Below are 24,966 nucleotides of genomic sequence, written 5' to 3' on the forward strand. Positions count from 1 at the left end.
ACAACTTAATTTTTTAGACAATTAATTAAGTATGAAACATTTGAATATCAATTTATATAAAAAAAATTATTCTTATTATTATGTTGAATTTATTTTTAATATAAAAATAACTATTTCACAAATAATTAGATGTTGACGGGAATGGCATTTTTACCTCGGGACGGGATTCCGTTAGGGAAGATATTGGATTTTCGGGATCAGGAGCAACAGCATTGAAATTGGTATACAGAAAAAAAATATTTACTATTGATATGTGTCTCAAAAAATTTCTCATCCATCCCACAAACCATTAGTAGTCCAAATGATTTCAAGTTCACAAAAAATATTGATATGTAAGACTAATAATAAGTAACACATAATGGAAATAAAAACACACATCTTATTCCCTACTAATTTCCTGTAATTTACTTTTGATTGTACGTGATGAGCTGATGACTCACTGCGAAAGCTTAAAACCGTTCCGATGTTTCTGAAAGAAACAGAAATTTATGGCTTAAATATTTGAAGCCAAGATGGCATCTTTCAGTTTCTTTGTTAAAAATGGAGTTTTGTGTCGTTTCGAATGTGACACGTTTGGCAACATTGTTGATTGCTGCTCTCATAAGTTTATTTTCAAACTCAAACATAACCAAACGATATGGTAAAGATGTTTACTTTCATCAAAAATAAAAATATATTATTAAAAATATGTTTGAATACATTGAGTCTTTATTTAGTCAAGAGTTTTTATTTTTAACAGCATGTATGATCGAGGGTTGAATTACATTTCAGAGATATGTGTGTTTCTGTGATATCTTTGTGCTTCGTCTGGTAAGTACATGTGCAAATTTGTGGTTTGTTGCATGATGTAGATTGTGACTAACACATATGCAGAGATATATATATATATATATATATATATATATATATATATATATATATATATATATATATATATATATATATATATATATATATATATATATATGAGAATTATTTTGCAATAAATTTTTACTTTAAAAAAAATTGGTTTTCTCAAAGAATTATCTCCAGAAAAAAAATTATTTTCCTGAAGTTCGAGAAAGGTCTCTTTCCCGACTTCCTGTATATTTTAAAGTTTTGTGCTATTGAATGTATATATGTCAAAATATGGGCAGTATACAACATGCAAGCATCCTATCCAGAGATGACATATTATGGTTAAAACTAGGGATGGGCCGGTCGAATCCTCGAATCCCACTGAATCTCTAGTATTCGAAAAATTCGAAATTCGAGGGAAAAGATTCGGGATTCGAGGAAAAATATTGATGTAAATGTAGTACTTAAAAAACTTAAATGCTTACAATTTACTTGGCCTGTTTACGTTTTCCTTGGAACACATCCTATTGAGGTACAGTAGAACCTCGTTAATACGTGATGGTCGGGACCGAGATAATCACGGATTACCGAATTACATGGACTAGCGATTAAAAGCCCGGAAGGTCTTGTCAAGCTTCTCAGACACCGGCGTGCAGCTGGGTTAAGGTCAAGGTCATGCGACGTAACATCTCCCGAGGCTTACTGCACCTTGGCAGCAGATGGATAAAAAATAGTAAACTCCCCATTATTCGTGTTAATTGGGACCTGCCGATGCCCGGATAGTTGAAATCCTGTAAAAAAAAATAAACCAGGATAATCCCTTCAGGGTAAGGGCCCGCCGTCTTCGAATTAGTGTCTCGGCTTAAAAATTACAGCACTGCCTAGCCATTAGTTCATGGTCATTTACAACAGCCGAAGAGAGAAAGATAAGATCGTGCTGACCTTGCACACATAAATTTTGAGTAGCCCCCCCCCCCCCTTCCCCCCCCCCCCTCATCCATTTGTACAGCCGAATACCAGCCAGACACATCACAAACCAGGCGCCTGCCGGGTTGGCGGGTGGAAACAAACAAAGGGAGATGGAAGCAGAAGTCAGGACATCCCCCTCCAGTTTAAAGAGTGACAAATGTGACAGCTGAAAGGGGAGCGACACAAAGGGTCAGTACAAACAGTGTTGCAGAGTTTGGTGGCCCACGCCATGGCTTGCAGTGTTTGCGGCCCGCGTGACGTTAATTTTAAGCGTTGACAATTTTTACTTCTTTTTTTTCTGCTCTTTTAAATCGTCCCGGATTATCCTATTCCCGAATTAGCGCATCACGGATTAACGAGGTTCTACTGTATTGTATTGTACTTTTAATTCGTTATTATATAAAAAAAATTATGAAGCATGTACTGATTTGGAAAACTTAATTTTTATTCATGAACATGGATGCATTGTCTCTACTTTGGCATTAAATAAGGCATAAATCACAGATGTATTCTCAGAATATGCTAAAAAATAAAATAAAGCACATTTAGGATCTAGACTAGTAATATAAATTTTTTTTTTTTAATAACTTTACCGAGAAATCTGTTACTTAGTAATACAACAATAATGCCGACTTTCATCACAAGTTACGGTCGCACATGTAGTAATAACTAGAGACCACGGAAAATGGTGAAGTGCGAAATTCACGAAATAACGCGAAAATTTGATACTTTAAACGAATTTTGCGACTTTCCTTTGATTTCAACATAGTCGCGAAATTCACGAATTTTCGCGCGAAATTCGCGCTTTTTCGCACAAAATGATGTCCTTATGTCGCAAGATATATTTATTTACGCCATCATAAACATAGGAGTGAAATAAACACAGACTGAAAGACTAGCACCGTGATATTATCTTCGTTTTGACACGTTACTGAAATTCACGTAGGTATTTTTATTACTCTACAAGCAGTAAATATTGCCATCGCAAATGAAATAAAAATGTAACAAATGTCAACAATCGATATGTGCACACTACCAACATAACAATATTGACTGTCCACAGTTTTCGTGTTTAATAAAACGTAATTTCTGCCGCTAGGCGCACTGGTGTCGATTTTTCTAACCTTCTACTTTAATCGCATAAAGCTAACATGGCAGTCATATTTGCGTGCACAAATCTATGAGTGTTTACATATACCGTCGCCACATTTTGTGAGTTTTGTTATACAATTGTAGTTATGGCTAAGATGCCGAAAAATTTGACAATATTTGATCGCGAAAGAGAGATGAAATTGGATGGTTTTTATATTTTTGATCAGCGGGACAAAATTATGATGTGCAAGTTCTGCAACGTGCGGGTTGATTGGACACGCAAAGACACATGCAAAAAGCATGTGGCAAATGACACACACAAAAGAAAAAAACAATTATTTTGTCAGGCAAATTCTACCGTGTCTAAACAAATTTCGATAAGCGACACCGTGAAAAATAACAAACTGAAAGTGCAGAAACAAGAATTTGTTTCTGATTTTGTAAATATGATGCTGGAATCTAACATTCCTTTGGAAAAAGCTGATCATCCAGCTATGAGGGAATGGTTGAACACCCATGTTGAAGGTTAGCCTTATTTATTTACTTATTTATCAATTTATCTCTAATAAAAGTAAATAAGCATATGTAAGCCTACAATATTATTAACTTACCTCTAGGTGTAACTTACCTTTACTTCAATAAAAATATACAAGCACCTCAGATTAACAAACACATAAATAGGATGGAATGCATTGTGAAATGGTGAGCACACCACAAGATATTTGTTGACTGATTGATTGATGGTTTGACTCTGCAATCAGCAGTAATCTTGAAAAGGTTAGGTTAGGTTTGGCTAAGAATTGTTTTGAGTAAATTAGCCCATTAATATTTTCAGTGCTAACCTGATAAATGCTACCTATTTATAAGTATATTGTAATTTATGTTTACATTTTAGGCGCAGGGGATTTGCCATCAGCCAACACGCTCAGAGAAACATATGTCCCAAAAATTGGCCAGTCAAATAAGGAAGCAGTAAGGCACGCTGTAGAAAACAAACAGATTGTATTCTTGTGTGATGAAACGACAGACAAAGTGGGCCGATGTATATTTGTGGTTTTGATTAGAGTGTTACGTTGTAGTTCGGTTCCTCTTATGTATGTAGGTGGTGTGAAAGAGTTGACAGCTGCAACTGGATCTGAGTGTTCGAGAGCTATTTTGTCAATTGTGGCAGAGCTTGGAATAAAATTTGAAAATGTTGTAGGTGTGATAACTGACTCGGCCAAGTACATGACAACTTGTGTGACTTCACTGAAGTGTGTCTTCAGTGATGGTATGGTGCATGTCCAATGTTGGGCCCACAAGCTCAACATTATTGCTAGTTTGTGGAGTGCCAACCTAACTGAACTGAACATGTGTGTTGCAAATGCAAAGCATGCATTTGTCAATGCAAGAAAAAGGAAGCACAGGTACATGTCTTTCTTGAAGGACAAGTACCCTGAGGATGAAACAAAACACGTCCTGTTTCCACTTCCAATAATGACGAGGTGGACTTCATGGTATAAATCTGCCAATTATGTAGGTGAACATGTGGATGATTTGGTGGAGTTTTTGTCTGCAGAAGAAGAAGGAAGTAGTGCTATTGTGCATTTCAAAAATCTCTCTCAAGATGATGTGGCTGTAATCAAGTGCTCATCAGTTTTTCTAATTGAACATTGCATTAAAACAATTGATTCAATAGTACTGTTAGAAGGTGCAAATTATGCCTTTTCACATCAAGAGTACCCCATACTAATGGACCTTAAAAATACATTCACTCTGATTAGCAGGGGAATCCTAGGGGAAGATACTTGCACAAGCATAGCAAAATTGTCAACTCAAGTGAAGCAGCATTCACTTCGTGAAAATCTTGTTAGTGTAGGACTGAAATGTGTCACCAAGCTTTCCGATTTGATGAATCGGATTCAGGTAAAGACTTCATTCTGCACATCAGCAAACTTTTTCACCCCAGTAATGTTTCGAACAATGTTGTTGATGAAAAACTGTACAAGTCAAGTGCAAAGAAGATTCCTATTCTTTGCCAACTTTCCCAGACAAAATTTTTGGAAGGCTACTTGGCTTACCAATATCAGGTTTCACAACTTTTGGCTGAAATGCAGCCTGTTGATGTTGTCAGTGTTTTGATGAACATGCAAGTCCAACATAGTGAATTTGTTCAGCACTGTGTTCCTCCACTGTGGATCCCATCTTCAAATGCAGACAGTGAAAGGGCATTTTCAGCATACTCACACATTTTAGCAGACCGTAGAACAAATTTAAAGGCTGAAAATCTAGAAATTCTTTTCACTCGATTTTTTGGTAGTAAGGCACAGTCTGCTACTTTGTAGTGCCTGTGACTATGGTAACTGTAGTGTTACACATTTGTGTACTAACAAAACTTGCCTGCAGAGGAGAATTTCTAGTATGTACAGTGAGAGAGACTATAATTGAATTTTGATATTGAAATACTGTGTATTGTAACTTAGAATTTTTAATGGAATATCTTGAATGGTTTTACTTTGTTAAGACATGTTTAGTCTTTGTAAGGCCTGTGTTATTTAGTTTACAACTTGTTTTTTTTTTTTTTTTTTTTTTTTGCAAAATGAGACATAACTTTGATCTGTATAAAAAATACTGACATACAAAACAGGTCTTAAAACTGTACCAAAGTTCCATGTGAGAATAAGTATTTTCTTTAGATGAGTAGTACCATGGTATATGTAAAGTATTGTAATCAAAAAGTATAAAAATGTTTAATCGAATGAATCACTTGATGTTTTTACTTTTTTTCTGTTTATGTTAAGCAGATTTTCACATACAAAATTTAACAGCTATTTATAATTGTATTTTTATCTACAATATTAAATATTCGTAAACACCGCTTTCCTCATTTATATGTACCGCTATGAGGGTTTTTTTACACCGCCAATGGCATAATTTTTTCACCATTTTTTGGGGTCTCTAGTAATAACAATGAAATAATGAATAACAAAAATTAATACATTATACAATTATTATTTTAATCGCGATTCAGTTTTAAATATTCTGATACACGTTCTATTTATGAATTTTTTTAGGACCAAGTTTGGTTTGTGTAGACTACCAAAGTAAAATATGTATTATCTGAGAATACCATGATGGCCAACCAATGAATTTGTTAGCCAATCATTTTGAGCAACACAAAAAATAACTAATATTAATATAAAGAATTTTAATGGGTAAACTAGAGAAAACACCCCGTCTCTTTTAACTTCGGGCATATTAATCACTATGCTTTAGTGAGGCTTAATTTTAAAAGACGCACGACAATATTTCTTATGGCCTAAAACGATTGAAGCCAAGATGGCGCCTTTCAGTTTCCATTAAATATTTCAGGAAAGCGTTTATCTTCATTTGGGACTTCAAATAAATGTCAAGTTGGTAACTACAAAATATTGTTCCGTCGGATGTTGAATTTCGTTTTTGACCAGATTCTTACATGATCCTACAGTTAACCCAGAAATAAACATCCTCGAATACTGGAAAACTCAGTCTGCGTGTTCACCCAGGCTACATAAACTGTCCAAAAAATATTTGTGTTCACCACCTGCGACAGTGTTCTCTGAACGTTTGTGCAGCACTGCAGGAAACATATATGACCAAAAACAGAATCGTCTTGATCCAGACCGTGTCAAAATCCTTGTTTTTTTAAATAAAAATTTAAAGGGTTAAATAATTATGCATAATGTTTAATTTTTTCTTTTAACTTATAAATTAGTTTATAATTAACCCTTGAGATCTGGATTCGGATTCGAGGGGTGGATTCAAGCTACTGTTTGGGATTCGAATTTAAGATTCGGATTCTGGGAAAATGGGATTCGACCCATCACTAGTTAAAACCCTCATGCAAAACTCTCGGGCTGTGTGTGTTATGGTTATTATTTAAATGTTATCATGTGTAAGCACGCTGGTGGCATTACGGGTTCTTCTCTTTTCCAGTTGACGATGCTGTCCCTGCAGTGCTTCCGCTGGGTTCTGAAGATGGACCTCCCGTCGATGAAGGCGAACGTCGGCAAAGTAGCCGATGGCTTGTTCGGTATACTGCACAAGTATGCTGTTGCGGGACTCAGTAAGGGAGACAATTTCACCCTTGTGGTTTCCGCGTTCAAGGTTAGTGTTCTGTACGCCCAGACAATGCAGGAATGATGCTGGTACCATTTTTTGTGATGGTCGGAAAATTGAGCACATGAAACTAAAGGTGGCTCTACGGAAAACGGAGAATTAATTAGGCCAACCCATCTTTGTGAATCATGGTTTGACACACATGGTCACGTCCGATGCCATGCTTGCTTTGTCCATGAAAGTTCAATATCAGCTTGTTGGAAATACCTACAGAAAAGAAGTTGGCCTACCATGCTCAAACACAAATAAGGCGGGAGATTAGAATTCATATACATCTATACTAAACAGTTCGACTAGATAAGATTTTTATTATAGGTTATTTGTGATGCAAAAGTTTCACTGGTTGTACTGCATTCACTATTTCTTATTCACCTGTAGTCACATCGAAATAATTTCTTTTGTTTACCTTTCCCGCAGGATTACCGTATCACTATGTGAGGTAACAGAAACATATAAAAAATACAAAAAAAAAAACGAAGATTTTAAAATCATGTTTTAGGCCGGGTATTTTTAAATAACCAAAACCGGAACTGCACAAGCCTACACAACACCCATGCATAGCGTATTTAACCTAAAATAATGCGACTTTGAATATAATGCAACTCCTAACAAACATTTTGATAATGAGTTTACAAAAGAGACTTTATGGATTGGAAATTGCAATTCAAGTACATAGCATTTGAAAATTATTTAAATTATGAAATTTGTTCCATATTTACTAGACCCTTTCTGGTGCCACTTTAGTCAGTTTGAGTGATTTACATGGTCTCATGTGAAACACCTCAGTTAGAATAATTAAATGCTTTATGGTTGTAGTTCAAAAGCAGTGGCTTTTCAGGAAGCAAAGAATGTGGTGATATACAATGGTCGCCTTCCCCAGCAACCATGGAAGAGAAGCAGAAAAAAAAAAACCAGTGACACTCCATTTGCACTTCTCCATCCTGCATCAGTCATCTGTCATGCCTGTGCAGATGTTCAGGAAGCCCCGGACTGAAGTGGCATAAATGATGCAGTTTACGTGCAGAGCGTGTAGTTTTTAAACTAAGCCGTTCCCAGTGGAAATTCACAAGTTTTGCAATTATAATGTGTCCTCATCTTTTAGTTTCCACAGTTTTCGTTAGAAATCATAGCATTATATTGCATGGTACATTGCAGTGGCGTAGCCAGGATTTGTGTAATGGGGGGTGTTAAGAAGCGTGCCCCACCCCCGTATTAAAGTGGATTTTAAGGTGTGAAATAGTGCTATTTTAGCAGTTTTTCGGTACTTAAATTTAAATATTGTAACATGGTAAAATTTTTTATTTATTTTAATATGAAATTTGTTTGAGTGATGAATAAGAAATTAATTAAACATTTGGTGCTAAGGGGAGGGGGGGGGGTGGTGTTTGAACCCCTGAAACCCCCCGCTGGCTACACCCCTGGGTACATGTATACGCGCACCAATGTGCACAGACACACGCACGGTGCTCGCGCTCGTGTCCAGGCGGTGACGGTGCTGGTGAGGGACGCCCGCCACCACAGCATCAGCACGGACCAGCTGAAGGCGCTGCTGCTGTACGCGGAGCGGGACCTGCACGACCACGGCCGCCAGGCCACGGCCTTCTCCCTGCTCAAGGCCGTGCTGGCCCGCAGGCTGGTGGCCCCCGAGATGCACGCCGTCATGGGCAAGGTGGCCGCGCTCAGCGTCACCTCGGAGGCGGGCCACGTCCGCCTGCTGGCTCGACAGGTGAGACTTGCCCCGGCTCCCAGACCCTTCTGCCAAGTGTTGCGTTACTGACCGAGACGTCCAGTTCCAGAACTATTGAGTATTATGGTTTATTACGAAACAGAGAACGTTAAGGGCCCCGCCTACCTGGGCACACATACGGTGTGCAGAGCTTCAGGAAAAACAACACAATTTTTAAAACTAACTCAAGATATCCAAGCGGGGCCTATTTACTGATCGCATTTAAGTGTTCGCTGAGGGCCGAAAAGTACTTTTTAATTTCGGATTAATTTTTTAAACTGTATTTTTGAAACGTTAAAATGGCTAAAATGCATGTTTTCAGTGTAATTTTTAGGCATGAAACAATCGGTACAGATTCTTGAAAGCACTTAAGGGACTTGCATAAAACCTTTATCATAATTTCTCCGCCATATAATGTTACGGTCACCGCTGAAATTTTACAGTTATCCCGTGACGACGAGAAGACTGCGCGCCAGTTCAGAGCCTCGCGCTTAGAGGCTATACTGCGCTAGAAGCACCAGCGAGCGTCGCGCTTATCATCCCGCCTCACTAACACACATACACCCCTGACGAAGCGGGCCCCTTAAGGACGTTTTAAAATCAGCATTTCGTTTGATAAATAAACGCTCATGTGTTGCTTGTAATAAGAAAGTAAATGTTTTGTAAAGTACCTTTCATAAATATGAATCTTTCAAATTTTATGTATTTAATTAAGTGTAATTGTTATATTATGAATTGGTGGATTATCTCGCAACACAGGCTAATAAAAACATTGGAACCTCAGAGGCGACACTGAAGGCCAAACAAAGAAACGATAATGCCTCCCTGAAAACACTGTGGAGACTGTGGATCTGTAGCTTTCAATTAATTTTTAAAAAATGCAGTTTCGTCTGGGCGTGCTTCGATTTTTTTTGCTTCACAGGTCTTTTCTTTTGAGATTTAAAATTTTTACTATTTTAACTAAGGTAAAAGAAAACATAATACATCATGTTGAATTGTTACAAAAGGAAAAAAAATATATATCATTTTGATGATTGAATAATTGAATTATATTATTAACTGAATAATAATAATCATAATAAGTTAACAGTTAAGTTTATGAACTTTAAAATGTGCAGAACAATGGCCAGTTGCTGGTTAGTTTTGTTCAAAACGTGTCTAAAGAACTTATATAGAAAACTAGAATTTTTCTTACCAGAGACAACTGAACACAGACTTGATGTGAAAAATTAAATATTTTGATGAATAGTGGTTTTTTCAGAGGAGTCAAGCGGTTCAGAATGTTTATTACTACCCTATTCACGGAAACTGTGAGGGGTCATAAAACTGGGTTTTACTGTAGTTATGTGTTTGCGTTTTTTCTAAAGGTGTTCCACCAATTCCTGATGGACTATCCTCTCGGCAAGAAATTGGAACAACATCTCACGTTCTACATCTCCCAGTTGAACTACGAGCTACAACCAGGACGAGAATCCGCGTTGGACATGATGCATAATGTCATCAATACCTTCCCACTGGTACGCATTGACTCCCAATGCAAAAAGATACTTCTTGATGATGGGTAGAGGTCTGCTAATTCTCAAAAAATATTAGATACTTGTGAATAAGTTATATTTGATATTCAATACAAAATTTCTATTTGATTTTTTTTATTATTATTTTTTACCATCAGTATGCCTAAACCATGTGGATCCCATTCCTTGAAATATCTATTGAGACATTTATATTTGTTTCCTGTAAAAGTATTCAGACATTGTTTTTATATTTAACAATTTATTTGTATTATTTATTGTTTATGATTTTAAATTAATAATTATTTTTTTTGTATATAAATAGTTAGATCAACAAAACAATTTTAAAATTGAGAATTTTACTGGTTTAAGAATATATATTGCCAGAATTTTTTTTTGCTTCATTTTACACTTCTTCGTTATATTTCCATGTATATTACTCTCTTTTTTTGTCTTCTATTTTTGGATCAATTTTTCTTGGACTCCTGTGGGGAAAAAAATTACGCTATGTTAATATTTGATTAGAAATTTGATATTCGTGAATATTGTGATATTTGATTTGCGATTTTATTCCGATTAGGAAAACAGCATTTGCAGAAGCCTAATTTGTAGACACCATGCATTAAATATATTTGCTGTAAGAGCCTGGATGCAGTGTTTCGAACCGCTGTGTCAATTCCAGCCAGTCCTGACGAAGCATAGCGGTCTCTTCTTCGTCACGATCGGCGCCCGGCTGGTGAACGACGATGCCCCTGAGTGCAGGAAGATGGCGGCGCAGTGCGTAAAGTCCCTGCTGTTGCGGCTCGGCGGGAACGCCCGCAACAAGCTCTTCGACATTGTGCTTCTTTGGCTGGAGGACAAGAAGGTATGGTCACGGGCAGGGACAAGATCATGTGCTGAATTGCGATAATACTGAACTAACACTGAACAGCGTGTCAGTACACTGCAAAAGACCGAGCTGCTAGATAATACACCACAATCGCACTGAAATGCAAGTTAAGCATTTAACCAGAACTTAATTCAAATAAAAAATAATTTGTTTATAATTTGTTTGATTTTCAAGGAATGTCATTATTTCCAGACAAAAATTTTACCAAAGTGCATAGATCAGAAAAAAATATTTTTAATTTATTCTTTACCAATAGATAGAGTAAGTGTGACTCATTCACAAAAAAAATACAGTGAAAATATTTAACGTGTATCAAACCAATAAGCTTTATTTAGAAATTTGGGATTGTATTCTGCAACATAGTACAGTAGAACCCTGTTATAACGAATCTGAAGGGAGTAGTTTATATGTTCACTATAGAGGGGAAACGTTATATCTGGGAAAACTTTTATATTGGCAATACATATTCAAAAGCAAAATCTTAACTACACATAGGCCTAAGCCAAGAAAAGAACGAATGGAAATACTCAAAGCAACAGTTTTATGAGAAAGTGCAGATATTATTTTTAATGAACTATACATGTACAAACTTTCTATTACCTAATGGTTCTTGGACATCGGCGTATTATCCTTTTTTCAGGCATTTAATACTCTGTGACGTTTTCGCAGCTTGATAAAGAAGATTGTTCAGCTTGTTTAGTATTGTACTTAATGTGGATGTTGCAATTCCCAGTTCCTTTGGGAGTGAGTGGGAGTTCTTGCCACCGGGTGAAAGCCCAATTGCAGGTTAATAAGTAATAATAATAATAATATTAACACGTGCGGGACAGTGGGGTTGGAGTCTATCTTTTCAATAATGTCCAGTTATCTCGCACAGATAATGCCTTACGTTTTTTACCGCGTTTTTCACCCATTTTTATGTACGTATTTCTTATTGAAGCACATTTGCAGCTTAATAACACGAAATTCTTTTTACCGTCAAAAGTAAATAAACGAAAAATAACGAGTCTGGCACATCAAAGATCACTACGTATCATTTAGTATCACAGTTGCTAAATTTGGAACGAAATATTCTCACTTTCTATAGAAAAATTTAGTCCACAGAGTTCTATCTAGTGGTAGTCTTACGAACCTTACTCGATCAAAATGTCCGAAATGTGAACAATAAAAATGAGACGTAAAAATATTGAATTTGCTGCTATAATGTACATACGTATTTGTGTGGTGGTAATTTATGTTTAATTTTGATAACATATTAAATGTACACGCGTTCGTCCATTCTTTAATTATGCAGGGAAAAATATTTTTTATTTTCACCAAACTGATCACCATTTATGGCTACATGTAGCCTACCGAGGCCACTAGAATACGACTTGTTTATAATTTGAACAGTGGACAATCGAGTAGCGTATTCCCGAGAAAAACTTCAATGTGATCCAGAATAGACGTTTTGTGAAAAAACTTGTAATTATATGAAAATATTTGAGATAAATGTGCATTATGTCGGCAAAATTTGTTCGTGGTACACGGGAAAACGTATCAACATTGACAAAAGTTGTGCGCTATATCCAATAAATTAATACATAACCTCACATCATTTTGCCGGGACTGAGACGGAAATTCACAATAAACGGGAATTCATTATAGGCGGGTTCACTATAAACGGGTTCTACTGTACGTACATGATTTTTGTATGTACCAAATAATCTGTGATTATAATAAAAAATTCTCTTTTTTTTATCCATATAAACAGTAGGATTAACAGCACAATTTTTGAACCTAAAATAATTTTTTTTTTTTTTTTTTTTACTGATTTAAGAAAATATATTGCCAGACTTTTATTTTCTTACATTTCACACAACTGTATTATCGTTTCATACTTTGTGTGTGTATTTTTTTTTTCTTTTTTTCCTTCATATTATTGATTTTTATCAGTTTTGCTTGGGCTCTAGTGAGGTGTATAAAAAAAATAAGTTTTGCTATATTATATGTTTAGAGTCAATTAGAAGAATGTTTAATATTTGTGAAGAAGCAGGATTCACAGAAGGGGGGCTATCTACAAAACAAGAATGCTGTTGTAAAGCATGACATTACATAATTGAGAGATTTGTGGTCTCAGTTATAAAACTTAAATAGTTTCATTTGAATTTTGGTGAACGAAAAGTTTAAAACCTTAATTTAAGTATCATATTCACCCAGGAATTAATACAACTCTGAATATAATGTGACCCCAACCTTTTTTATAATGAGTTTATGAAACAGACTTTAAGGATTGTAAATCACAATTCAATTACATAGCACTTGAAAATTATTTAAATTATATATTATAAATATTATTACTTATTTACTAGACCCTTTCACTTTTGTTAGTAGAGTTTGAAACACCAAGAAGCATTTAGAAAAGAAAAAAAATTCTGTTTTATGACTGTAGTTCAGAAGTGGAGACTTGTCAGAAAGCGAAGAATATGGTGATGGTGGGTGATCGCCTGTGAGGGTTAAAGCGTAGAGGGTGTGCCTTTCGCAGCAGCCACAGCGAAGAAAAGCAGAAAGAACCCAGAGACAAATTCCATTTGCACCCTCACCTTCATCCTGCATCTCTCATCCGTCACACCCTTGTAGAGGTTCAGGAATCTCCGGACTAAAGTAGGATAAGTGATGCAGTTTACAAGAAGATCCTACAGTTTTTCAACTACTAAGTGGAGGTGCAGGAGGTGGTAATTAACAGGAGTCTAAAGTGGCATAAGTGACACATTTAAGAGGCAGATCCTGTAGTTTTTCAACCAAGCTGTTCCCAGTGACAAGATAAAAGTTTGTGATTATAATGCGACCCACATTTTCATTTTCCATAGTTTTGGTAAAAATCGTAGCATTTTATTAGGATAAATGGACGTAGTTATGCAAAAAGGAACCAACCCACATGAAACCTATTCTGAGTATTTTGAAGTTAAAGTTAATTATAAATTGTAATTCTCGTATTGATAACATAATGTGGGTATAATTTTAATGGTCTAGTATAAATACTGATATAATAATAGCAACGACGGTACGATCAACCTTGTACTATTTTAATTTATTTTCAAATAAAATATAAAAAAATTTGTGGGTTGGTTCCTTTTTGCATAACTACGTCCAAATAGGGTATTTATGCAAACATAATTTGACGCTCCAAAATAAAATAATAAGATAGGACTGAGGCTGGCCTACAGAAGATGTGACGTGTGCGCTCCAGGTGGGGCACCGTCAGCTGGGGGCCCAGCTGCTCGGGGTGTTCGCGGAGGCGGAGAAGGAAGCCCTGGAGGGCCGCCTGGCGGGCGTCGTGCCTGCCCTGCTGGACCAGTTCGGGCGGGCGCCGCCTGGCGCGCCGGGTCGGTTCGTCCGGGCGGCCGGCGTGCCCACGGCCGAGGGCGACGAGGACGAGCGCTCCAGGGACCATCTGCTGTTCCAGGCCCTCAGGACCTTCACCAAGATCTGCGAGCACTGCCCCGCCTTCCTGAAGCGGCCGGAGTGGACGGAGCACGTCTGTCAGCTGGCCGGTGAGCGGGCAGAGCTTCCTAAGCACTTGGTCCAATCTTTGAATATATATACAGTATAGAAGTCGCCAGCCCAGGTTAAAATCTCTAATACGGTTTGAGGTAGTTGGTTAATTCACCGCCGCACTCGCCACACATCTCTAGGGCATCGACTTGTGGTGGTCCCTAGCGGACAAGTGTCGAACTCTTCAAACACTCCTTCCCCTCCCTCCCTCAAACATGCGTTGTCCTCCACCTACCCTCTACCCCACCTCTCATCCCTACAGTTTTGTGACGCACAAACTCCCTTTGAACGACACTTGAGCTGCAGTGAATGTTGGGTGTGGGGTGCGGGGGAATGACAGCGGGCGATAGTGCTGCGCTCTAACGTGTAAATAACAACTAAGACGATACAGGATGTTACAGCAGCGCCCTGCAGCGGTGAAGTTCCCAAGCTGCTCATCATGCGCTCCTGAAAAACGTAGAGTAAATCCTATCCACTCGCGACTTCTATACAGTATATATATTCAAAGGTTCAATCAAATATTTCTAATTTTCGGATTCTGTTTTGGAAATAAATTTTTTCCACTCTGTACACTACTCCATTAAGGTATCATTTTACTATATTTTGCATAAAATTTTCTTTGAGTTCTTGCCAAGTCCCAAAATAAAGTTTCATTATGTGTTTAAACACGTTAAAGAAAAAACTGTTCAGTGTTCATGATTAATTTTATCTTTGATTTGAATTTAAAAATACAGGTTTTTGCAGAAGCCAAATATATCGATTCATGATTTGGCACTTAGCACGACCTTCTCGCTGCACGTGTGTTTGTGTTCTTGCTTGGCGGGCGGGCAGACAGCGCCCAGTCGTTCCTGGGCCACCCGCACGAGTGGGTGCGTCTGGCGGCCGCCCAGGCGCTGGGGCACGTGTTCGGGTCCTTGGACCCCGCGGCGGTGGCGGCGCGGCCCCCCGCCGGCGGCCTGGCGGGGCAGACCAGGGGTCGGCTGCGCGGCCTCGTGCTGGACCTGTGCGCCGTGCTCCAGTGGGAGAGCTCGGCCCCGGAGCTCTGCGACCAGGTTCCTTCTCATTGCTAAACACTCCCTTCTTTATTATGCAGTGAAAGGTCTTTTATCCAGTCTGTCTGCGACTACGGCCACGCCAGACTTGCGGTTTTTCCAAATCACCAAACGTCAATATAATAGTTTTTTTCAGGAATACCAAAGAAAAATCAATTTACAGTATAACAGTATTTAAAACAAATTGTAATTAAAAGTTCTATAGAAATTAAAAAAAATAATATGAGTTAGTATTTTAGTACTCGCCGGAGATGTGTGACATCTAACCTCTGTAACGAGCAAATTCATGTGTTCTCATTTTGCAAATACAAAACTCGCACACAAAATTTAACATGGAATTCATTAAATTAATGCCGAGCGTGAAAAATATATGCGTAGTTTCCTCATTCGTCACTAGAATTGGTTGCTGAAGCAGCTAATTAGTCTACTTAATAATTTTATTAGCTGACAAAAAAATTTTTTTGATAAATACTAAACCCCATTTAATTTTATACAGTTTACCTTTAGCTTCGTGAACTTAAGTTCGCACTATCCACCACAGGTGGCAGCACCTTGGTTAAACATTTTGGTTCCCTGCAACTTCTGTTCCATTCACAAGTTTACTCCTACCAAATGCTGTATACAGAGAGCTAAGATGTTACACATCATAAATAGTAATGAGCTTTGGTGTTGCTGGCTGTTATTTTATATGTGTGTGTGCATGTGTGCGTGTGTGTGTGTGTATATATATAAATCATGGAATGTGTACCTATGAAATATAAAAGGAAAACCACTAAAAAATGGAAGAACTGTACTGAAATCAAAACTGAAAGTTATGATAAACTCTGAGATAACTAAAATGACCAGGAATTTCAGTTTTGACGACCTAATGGCGAAAGGTCGACAGCCGTAATCCAATCGAAAAAATCTGAATTTAAGCTGCTCGATGGAATCTGCTGAACCAAAGAATTTTGGATCAAAGATCTTTTACTTTTCTTCTGAATCAGCTGTGTACCGTCAAGAAAGTCACTTAAGTCTTGACTGATTCAAGGTTTAATAGTTAAATATTTAAAATTAAAAGTGAAATATTTAAAATATGGGTCTAAGTTAAGTTCTGTAATCAATCTCGCACTTAGCTAGAACATAATGCACCCACTGTTGCCATAAATAATATTGGCACTACCGAGTTTGCTAACATTAAAATTCTTATTTTGTATACTGTCAATAATCATCAGGTTCACTATGCAGTCAAACTTTGTTTTTACATCTTTCATGGGACCAGGAAAAAAAATATGTAAAACCAGGAAAACGTAGAAAGAGAGAAGTGTTGAATAAAAATTTTACTGTCTCACCGTCCTGGAAACAATAAGAAAATACGTATACACCACACTAAAGAAAATGTCAGACGTGCTTACGTTTTTATATAATAATTAACTAGAACGTCATTATCTCACATGGTGAAAACAATAAATCTATTTAATCTGGCAATTCTTCACAATTGTTCAAAGTTAAACGTTAAATTTTGGGTTCTTAAGTAAAAGATACGAATGTTGATGCATCTCAATATGCCTTTTGTTATAGTGAGATTTTTCTTACACAATTATTTTTTGGACTTTGTTTTTTATCACAGTTTAAAATTTATTTATTTTCAGATTTTTATCGGTAATATTTCTATTAAATGAACACGACTACTTTCAAAACTATTGTTTACATTTGGAACATTTCATTGTAATGTTTGAAAATTCAGGGCTGCCAACAGTCTTTCCAAAATATTTGTAATGTGGTAAAACTAACATCGCCAAAAATGCACGAAGATGCCATATTTACAGGAATTTTGTAAGTTACTTTCTAATGTATTTTAATAACGGCACAGTAATCTACTGTTTGTTTATGTAAAACACACATTTAAAACTTTATTATCATGAATAATACATTTAAGTTAAAAAGTTAGTGATATCAAACGGAACTTGATTTTCACTTTCATGTCACCAAAGTTTTTGTTCATGACGGTGTGTATGGTTTACTATGACACGTGGCATAAAAAAATGTAAGTTGTTTACTATGGCTAACGAAGCTGCAGTGACTATTTGCTCAAACAGTAATGTATAATAATAATAATCATAACATTATTCACTTTCAACTTTTATTGTTCCATTTAAACTTTTCTGGTGGTTTGCTATTAAATCTGTTGCTGTGTAAACGTAAATTGTGAGACATTTTTTCTCAAAAACCGGGAAAGTAATGCATTAATACTATAGGGAAAAGGATGGTGCAAGTAAAAAAAAAAAGTACATTAATCACAGGAATTCTTAAATTCCAGGTACGTAAAAATGAGTTTCTACTCTATTTATAATTTTACTATTTGTTGATTCTTCCAAGACCATACAATAGTGCCTTTTGATAGTATTGTTCCAGTTTTATAGGTACTCTCTGAAAGATAAAAATATCAATTCTATACACCAATTATTATCCCACAGGAGAAACTATTTGTAGCAGTTGATCACTATTAATAATAATAAGTAGAGTCAAGATTTTGTGGTGTTATTTTAAGACATATTTCGGTGTAAAGAAATAAAGATTTCGGTGTTATATGGTTTTATTTTTTTGCTCAAAATACCCACGGCAAAATTTTCTTGCTTTTCTGTACGACATGCAAATTTATTAAAACAAATATTAATAAACACTAAAACCTCATGATCCAATTACAATTAAGTTCATTTGCAAATTCATAAACTCAAACTTTTAAATAACTACTAAAAATTTCACGACTTAATTACAATCACATACACTACAAAATTACACAATTAAGCACTTCCAAAGTTACTATTAAGACGGTTTTATTGAAATGCTATCATAGTTAAATTTTCCGCATTTTCTGGAGTGAGACGTTGTCTTCTGTCACTAACTACCAGTGAGTACCTGGAAAATGAACGTTCTGCATTAACATTTGATGTTGGGAACCAGATTGCCCTTAAACTGGCTTGAGCAAATTCACTGTAGTCCCCTTTAAGGGAGCAAAGTACCTTTGCAACATCAATTTGGCTTGTTTCTGGCAATGAAAGTTCATCCTCAATTATTTTTTTGAAAGCAACATAGCCATGTATGAATGTATCAATGGGAAGATGGGAAACAGAAGGCAAGTTATGCAGAGACTTCTGTAGGTTTGCATCTTCTATGCTAACCCTACTCACATTTCTTGGGTTGAACAGCAAATTAATGGCATTAAAGACTCTTAGACAAGGATGTCGTTTAACAGATGAGTTTTGCCTCAAACGCTTATGTTTCTCACTCGCGACATGTTTCACAAGTGTATCGCGTCTCTCGTAGTCTAGCCTGCAGTTACAGAATTTGCACATTAAAATTTTATCACTGATATAAAATCCTTCGCTGGAAAATTCTTTCGATCGGTCACTGGCAGAAACCTTCGTTTTAGGCATTATCAAAAAATTTTTAATCACATAGGAAGAATTTAACCACTCAATACGCAAAAACTTGCCGTGCTGGAAAGATCAAAACAATGGAGAATAGATGCGAATACAAACGCATACCGAATACCAACATATGTACGTGAAAATTAATACAGACATAAACATGTACTATTTATTATTTACAATCGTTACGTTAAGCAGGGTTAATTTAATTTTCGTAGCCTACGTACTTCATTTTAAATAAACAGTAAAAGCAATGCGCTTTAGTGTGTAATATTTTAATGATTAGAAACGTAATCTTAGAAAAACATATTTTGGACGTTTGTTATTTTTGTATTTACAGAAAGTGAACGGCGGCCATTGTATCATAGTTATCAACATCTTAAATTATTATGGTACACAAGATTACTGTTTAAAGAAAATATTACGTTAATTCCGAGACTTTATTTTAAAATCTATAATGAATCACCGTCGCATATAATATATATGGCTGCTAGTTACTGTAAGAAATATTTGATTGTGCTGAAGATGTGAATTGTCCTTACAGAATAGAAAAAAAAAACGTAAATAATCAGGATAGACGAACTTTCGTGACATATCGCGGATTTCGCACAATTTCGTTTTATTTCGTGTTTTCAAGCGGTTTTCGGTGTTATTTCGTTTTATCGCGCATTACCATATAATCGTGGCTCTAATAATAAGGCATTCCATTAATTATGTGCTATGGTCAAACAGAACAAAAATTTTAATATCAAAAGATAGAGAAAATAATTTGATGAGAGAAAGGTTGAAATAATCATGAAATGTGCCGAGCATTTGCCATGTGATAAGCAACGCCACTCCAACGTTGGTCAGGTCATCAAGAACCTGGTCTTCTTGGGTCGTGTGCTGATGGAGTTGCCCGAGAACCACGAGAAGGACGACCCGGGGGAAGCGGAGGAGAACGAAGCGGCAGACGAGGAAGATGAGACTAAGAACGACTCAAAGGTTTCTCTTCCGTGGATGATCCGACAGATGAGGCGCATCGTCAACAAGGAAATCATTCACAACCCAAAATCCGAAGTGCTGGTATGTTTTTTCATATATTAGTAAAGTTGCTGTCACAATGATATGTCGCATCTGCCCGTCCGTAATCTGTCTATCCGCTATCCGTTTGTCCATCAAGATGAGCGATTCACAATGATCCATACGTCCTTCATAATATTTTTATACTTGGTTGCTGCCAACAACTAATAACGCTTATATTAATGAGGAAATTTCTTTTTTAAATTTTTACCATTTTGATGATCATGTACACTGAACACTGATAAATGATTAAACAAGCTCTAAAATATTTATCTAATATATTTGAATGATTTACCTTGCTTTATTATTTACTTTTGTGTCTTAAGATAATTTTTCATTGAAATATCAAACTCAGGACGAGTTCATTGAGGTTGTAATTTTTATCCGTCTGTATGCCGAAAATTAAAGCTTGGCAAGGTTTTGACGGACAGACAAAATTTTTCGGGCCATCCAATTAGCTGAATGTCACGTCATTGATGGATGGATGGATGAAACCAATCGTTGTGAGTCCAGCTTTAGTTTCTGTGTAATTTTACATAACCCAAATTAATTTTTATGCTAAAAAAAATTGTGTTCACAAATTGCTGGTCAGTTGTCACATAATAATCATTTGGTACTTAATATAGTTATTTACTAACACTACTAACAAATCTCGGATGCATAGCAAAATTTAAACAATATTATTTCAATCGTGAACCAATTTCACACCAGATGCATACACCAGATGCATGCATTGCCTGCTATGTAGGCCTGTGCAAAGTTTCGGCTAAGCGAATGAATCTAAGGTCTTTTTAATATAAGATTTGACTTCGCCACGAAATTTACCTTTTTATTTGAACATTTGAAGCTTCGGATGTGATGCAGAGATTCTGCATCTGATGTAAAGCTTCACATTTTTTGAAAAACTTTAAAAATAATGAAGCTTAAGATTCGCTCATGAAATTTTTTTTGTGTTGTACGTATATGTTTTGCTTGAATAAAAGTTTTACTTAAAACAATGAAAAGGTGACTTTGGTCGCTTTTGTGAATGCTTAATATTAATATTACACATGGTTATTTTATAATGTTTATTGAATTATGTTATACGTAGAGCCCAGTTGGTTAAGCACTTAATCAGTTCCAACATTACAAATGTTAAATGAGTAGTATTTTTGCTTCAGTTCTATATTTCATCAAATAGTCTACCTAATACAGCTTCGTCAAGAACAATATTCGCAGGTCGATACGACTTCGGAAATAATTTAAACATTTGATTTGATATTCGCCTTGTATCAACAAACTAGTATCGGCATATGTGTACTGCTGCGTACTAGTTTTGAATATATATACTGTATAGAAGTCGCCAGCCCAGGTTAAAATTTCTAATAGGGTTTGAGGTAGGTCACCGCCGCAATCGCCACCATCTCTAGGGCATCGACTTGTGGTGGTCCCTAACGAACAAGTGTCAAACTCTTCAAACACCCATTCCCCCTCCCGTTGAACGACCATGTGCTGCAGTGAATGATAGGTGGGGGGTGCGGGGGAATGACAGCGGGCGACAGTGCTGCGCTCTAACGTGCAAATAACAACCTAAGACGATACAGGGCGTTACGGCAGCGCACTGCAGCGGTGAAGTTCCCAAGCTGCTCATCATACGCCCCTGAGAAACGTAGAGTAAATCCTATCCACTCGCGACCTCTATACAGTATATATATTCAAAGGTTCTATATTTTATCAAATAGTGTACCTAATACAGCTTCGTCAAGAACAATATTCGCAAGTCGATACGACTTCGCAAATAATTAAAACATTTGATTTGATATTCGCTTTGCATCAAAACACTAGTATCGGCATATGCGTACTGCTACGTACTCAGGCGGTGTCGGGTGGACATGACAGAGGTGAGCGGTGTGTGTGTGTGTGTGTGTGTGTGCGGGACAGCGGACCTCGGCGTTCAAGTGGCTGGGGGCCATGGCGGTGGCCCTCGACCGGGACCGCCTGCGGGCCCTGCTGCCCCTGCTGCTGCCCCCGCTGGTGCGGGAGCTGTCCGGCGAGGACGACGACGCCCGCCCGCGGCTGCGCCGGCTCGCCCGGGAGGTGGCCGGCGTGGCCAGGCAGCGCGCCGGCTCCGAGCAGTACGCGCTCCACGCGGCGCGGCTCCAGCGCCGGCTGGCCGCCCGCAGGCTCGAGAAGAAGAAGGCGCGCGTGCAGTTGGTAGGTTTCGCCTCTTCCGTGTCGTGCCATGGGCGTCGCAAGGATATATATTTTTTGGGGGGGACACTTCAATTGATTAAGTTGTTGAGGAATATCCATCCCCTGGGGAAAAAAAAAAAAAAAAAAGCGGGGGGTCCGGGGGTCCTCCCCCAGGAAAATTTGGGGGGTTTGAAGGTGCAAAAAGGTGGTTTTTAGGCATTTTTCTTTTTCCTAAATATTCTAATTATAGTTGGCCGCAATAAATAATTTTTTTTAAATATTTTCAGAGAACAAATTTTTAAAAACACAGTTAACATATCTGTATTCGGTATCGGACCAGATTTTGATTTTACACGAAGATCGAATTAAAAAAGTGCTCACATTACCACGATTGGACTGAATGCACCATGCGCAACATATGGGTATATCACAGAAATCATATTTTTGATATAACTACGAAACTAAATATTTAATTGGAGGGGACGAAATTGAAGACTTTTTTATTGGGGGGGGGGGGGGGGGGTGTTTGCGACGCCCATGGTCGTGCATACTTCACACGCAAGTTGTGGCATCCGTCAAACTTTGTGCCGAGGTGCCCACATTCTGGTAAGTCAGGAAAGTTGCAATTGGTCAGGAGAAATTTCATGAACTTTACTTGAAATCAGGGAAATTTTTCCCAATGATATTAATTTGAGGGGAAAATGTTATGCTCCAGTCGGTCTTTTACCAATTATTCAAAGTATTTTTTCCAAGATGGTAGTTTTGGACATTGGAAACTGGATTGTCTTTATTTCTTTCAGAAAATAAACTAGGTCAATTATTTCTTTCTTTCTTTTTTTTTTTTGTTTTGTCAAGGAAATTTGTAATTATGGTAAGACAGGGAAATCTTATATATTTGTGTGGATACCCAGTTGTTTTTTTTACTATGGCTATTTTAGCATACCAAATTTATTCCTGGGTAGTTTCATTATGATAAAGTGTCATTAGGCCATTCAAATATGTTGGGTATGTACTGTAATGTGTACAAAAGTTCCTACATACATACCTACTGGTTTAGGTTGCTACACGTGGGTCTGGAATCTTTGTGTCTCATTTCCGTTCATCGACTTCTGTTTTCATTATCACAAAATTACTCCTACGAAATGCCATATACCCAGAGCTAAGATGTTTACACATCAGAAAACAATAACTTCGAAAAATAGTTGAAAGTGTAAATTAGCTATAAAATAGCATTTATAGCAAGATGCTAATTTTTCCAGCCCCTACCTATAGGCACTCGTACAAAATAAAATTTGTATTGAGGGCATAATCTACATTAAGCATTGTTTATGAGACTCTTTATAAGCAGTGAAGCACATCATGTAATTTTCCTTACGCCTTGGCAAAAATTCTGTATTGGGGTGGTGGGAGGAAATTAATAATCTTTCCCTGCTTCTTCCCTTCTCTTCTCAGGTTCCATCACCACTGCACATGGTCACAATTGTAAAACATTTTTTAAATAATTATTTTTTACTTTCCAGGTAATCACAGATCCAGAGAAAGCTGCCAAACGGAAGATACAGAAACAGTTGAAGAAGAAACACGACAAGAAAATAAAAATGGAGATTCTGAAAGGCCGTAAACCAGGCAAAAGAAAGCTTACGCGATCACTCGACATTGACGAAACATGATTTTTCATATTTCATTTGTAAAAATGTAAATAATTTTTATCAATAAATTTACAATTTAAAAGATGAAGTGGAGTTATGTTAATTTATTAGCCTGACAATATCATAATCCTCATAAAGTTTTTGCTCATCTTTAAGTTATAACTACTAATAAAATTATTCAGCAAATTTATAGGTACTGAAGTCTGGGTTGGAGGGCTTGATTTACTTTGATACTAGAACTACTGTATGGACGCCACCGTATGAAAGGACATACAGACCCGGTGGAGACTTCTACTGTGTTCTGATAGGTGCTTTCAATACGTGTCCGGCTCTTGTGGAGACGTTTTGAACATCTCCAAGAAATCTTATATGGCTCTCATGCTGGTCAAGAAAACTTAGATGGCTCTGTCATTGGTCCAGGGAACTCACACAGCAGCCTCACTGGTCCAGAAATCTTAGATTGTTCTCTCACTGGTTCAGGGACTTCATGCAGCCGTCTCTCTGGTCTTAGGAAATCAGATGGTCATATAGCTGATACAGGAACCTTAACGATCCTCTTTCTGGTCAAGAAATCTCAGGTGACCATCTCACTGGTCCAGAGACATAAGTTTGCCCTCTTACTTGTCGAGGGATCTCAGATGGCTATTTCGCTGATCCAGGGACTTTAGACTGCCCTTCCGCTGGTCCAGGGATTTCAGACAGCCCTCTCGCTGGTCCAAGGACTTAAAACGACCCTCTCGCTGGACAAGGAGCCTTAGATGGTCGTCTCACTTGTCCAGGGCCATCAGATGGCCCTCTTGGTGGTATAGGGACTGCAGACAGTCATTTTGCTGGTCCAGAAAAATCATATATGCTTTCGCTGGTCCAGGGAACTAAGATGGTCCTCTATCCGGTCCAGAGAATGCTTATAGCCATTTATCGCTGGT

The 24,966-nt window shown here is 37.3% G+C and overlaps 2 protein-coding genes across 2 annotated transcripts in view; both read left to right on the forward strand.

Moving 5' to 3' along the window:
• LOC134543360 (small subunit processome component 20 homolog) overlaps positions 1-24,128 on the forward strand; it is a 71,248-nt gene extending 47,120 nt beyond the window's left edge. Inside the window, exons 27-35 of the mRNA XM_063388348.1 lie at positions 6,853-7,023; positions 8,519-8,761; positions 10,129-10,278; positions 10,955-11,137; positions 14,391-14,694; positions 15,527-15,747; positions 20,010-20,222; positions 22,140-22,412; positions 23,912-24,128. Coding sequence (XP_063244418.1) covers positions 6,853-7,023; positions 8,519-8,761; positions 10,129-10,278; positions 10,955-11,137; positions 14,391-14,694; positions 15,527-15,747; positions 20,010-20,222; positions 22,140-22,412; positions 23,912-24,061 — 1,908 coding nt within the window. The 3' untranslated portion in view covers positions 24,062-24,128. The remainder of the gene's footprint in view (positions 1-6,852; positions 7,024-8,518; positions 8,762-10,128; positions 10,279-10,954; positions 11,138-14,390; positions 14,695-15,526; positions 15,748-20,009; positions 20,223-22,139; positions 22,413-23,911) is intronic.
• LOC134543361 (uncharacterized) lies at positions 1,914-5,369 on the forward strand. Its single transcript, XM_063388349.1, has 2 exons — positions 1,914-3,423; positions 3,794-5,369. Exons 1-2 carry the CDS (start codon positions 3,045-3,047, stop codon positions 5,017-5,019), a joined length of 1,605 nt encoding a protein of 534 aa, XP_063244419.1. The 5' UTR covers positions 1,914-3,044; the 3' UTR covers positions 5,020-5,369.
• Positions 24,129-24,966: the final 838 nt, after the last annotated feature.

The sequence above is a fragment of the Bacillus rossius genome, assembly GCF_032445375.1.
Source record: "Bacillus rossius redtenbacheri isolate Brsri chromosome 9 unlocalized genomic scaffold, Brsri_v3 Brsri_v3_scf9_2, whole genome shotgun sequence".
Taxonomy (NCBI): Eukaryota; Metazoa; Arthropoda; class Insecta; order Phasmatodea; family Bacillidae; genus Bacillus; species Bacillus rossius.

What these genes read in the sequence shown, in the direction of transcription:
- LOC134543361 (XM_063388349.1), top strand. Translation starts at nt 3,045, where the DNA reads ATGGCTAAGATGCCGAAAAATTTGACAATATTTGATCGCGAAAGAGAG. An exon ending in GTTGAACACCCATGTTGAAG is followed by an intron (nt 3,424 to 3,793) that starts GTTAGCCTTATT and finishes TTTACATTTTAG; the next exon opens with GCGCAGGGGATTTGCCATCA.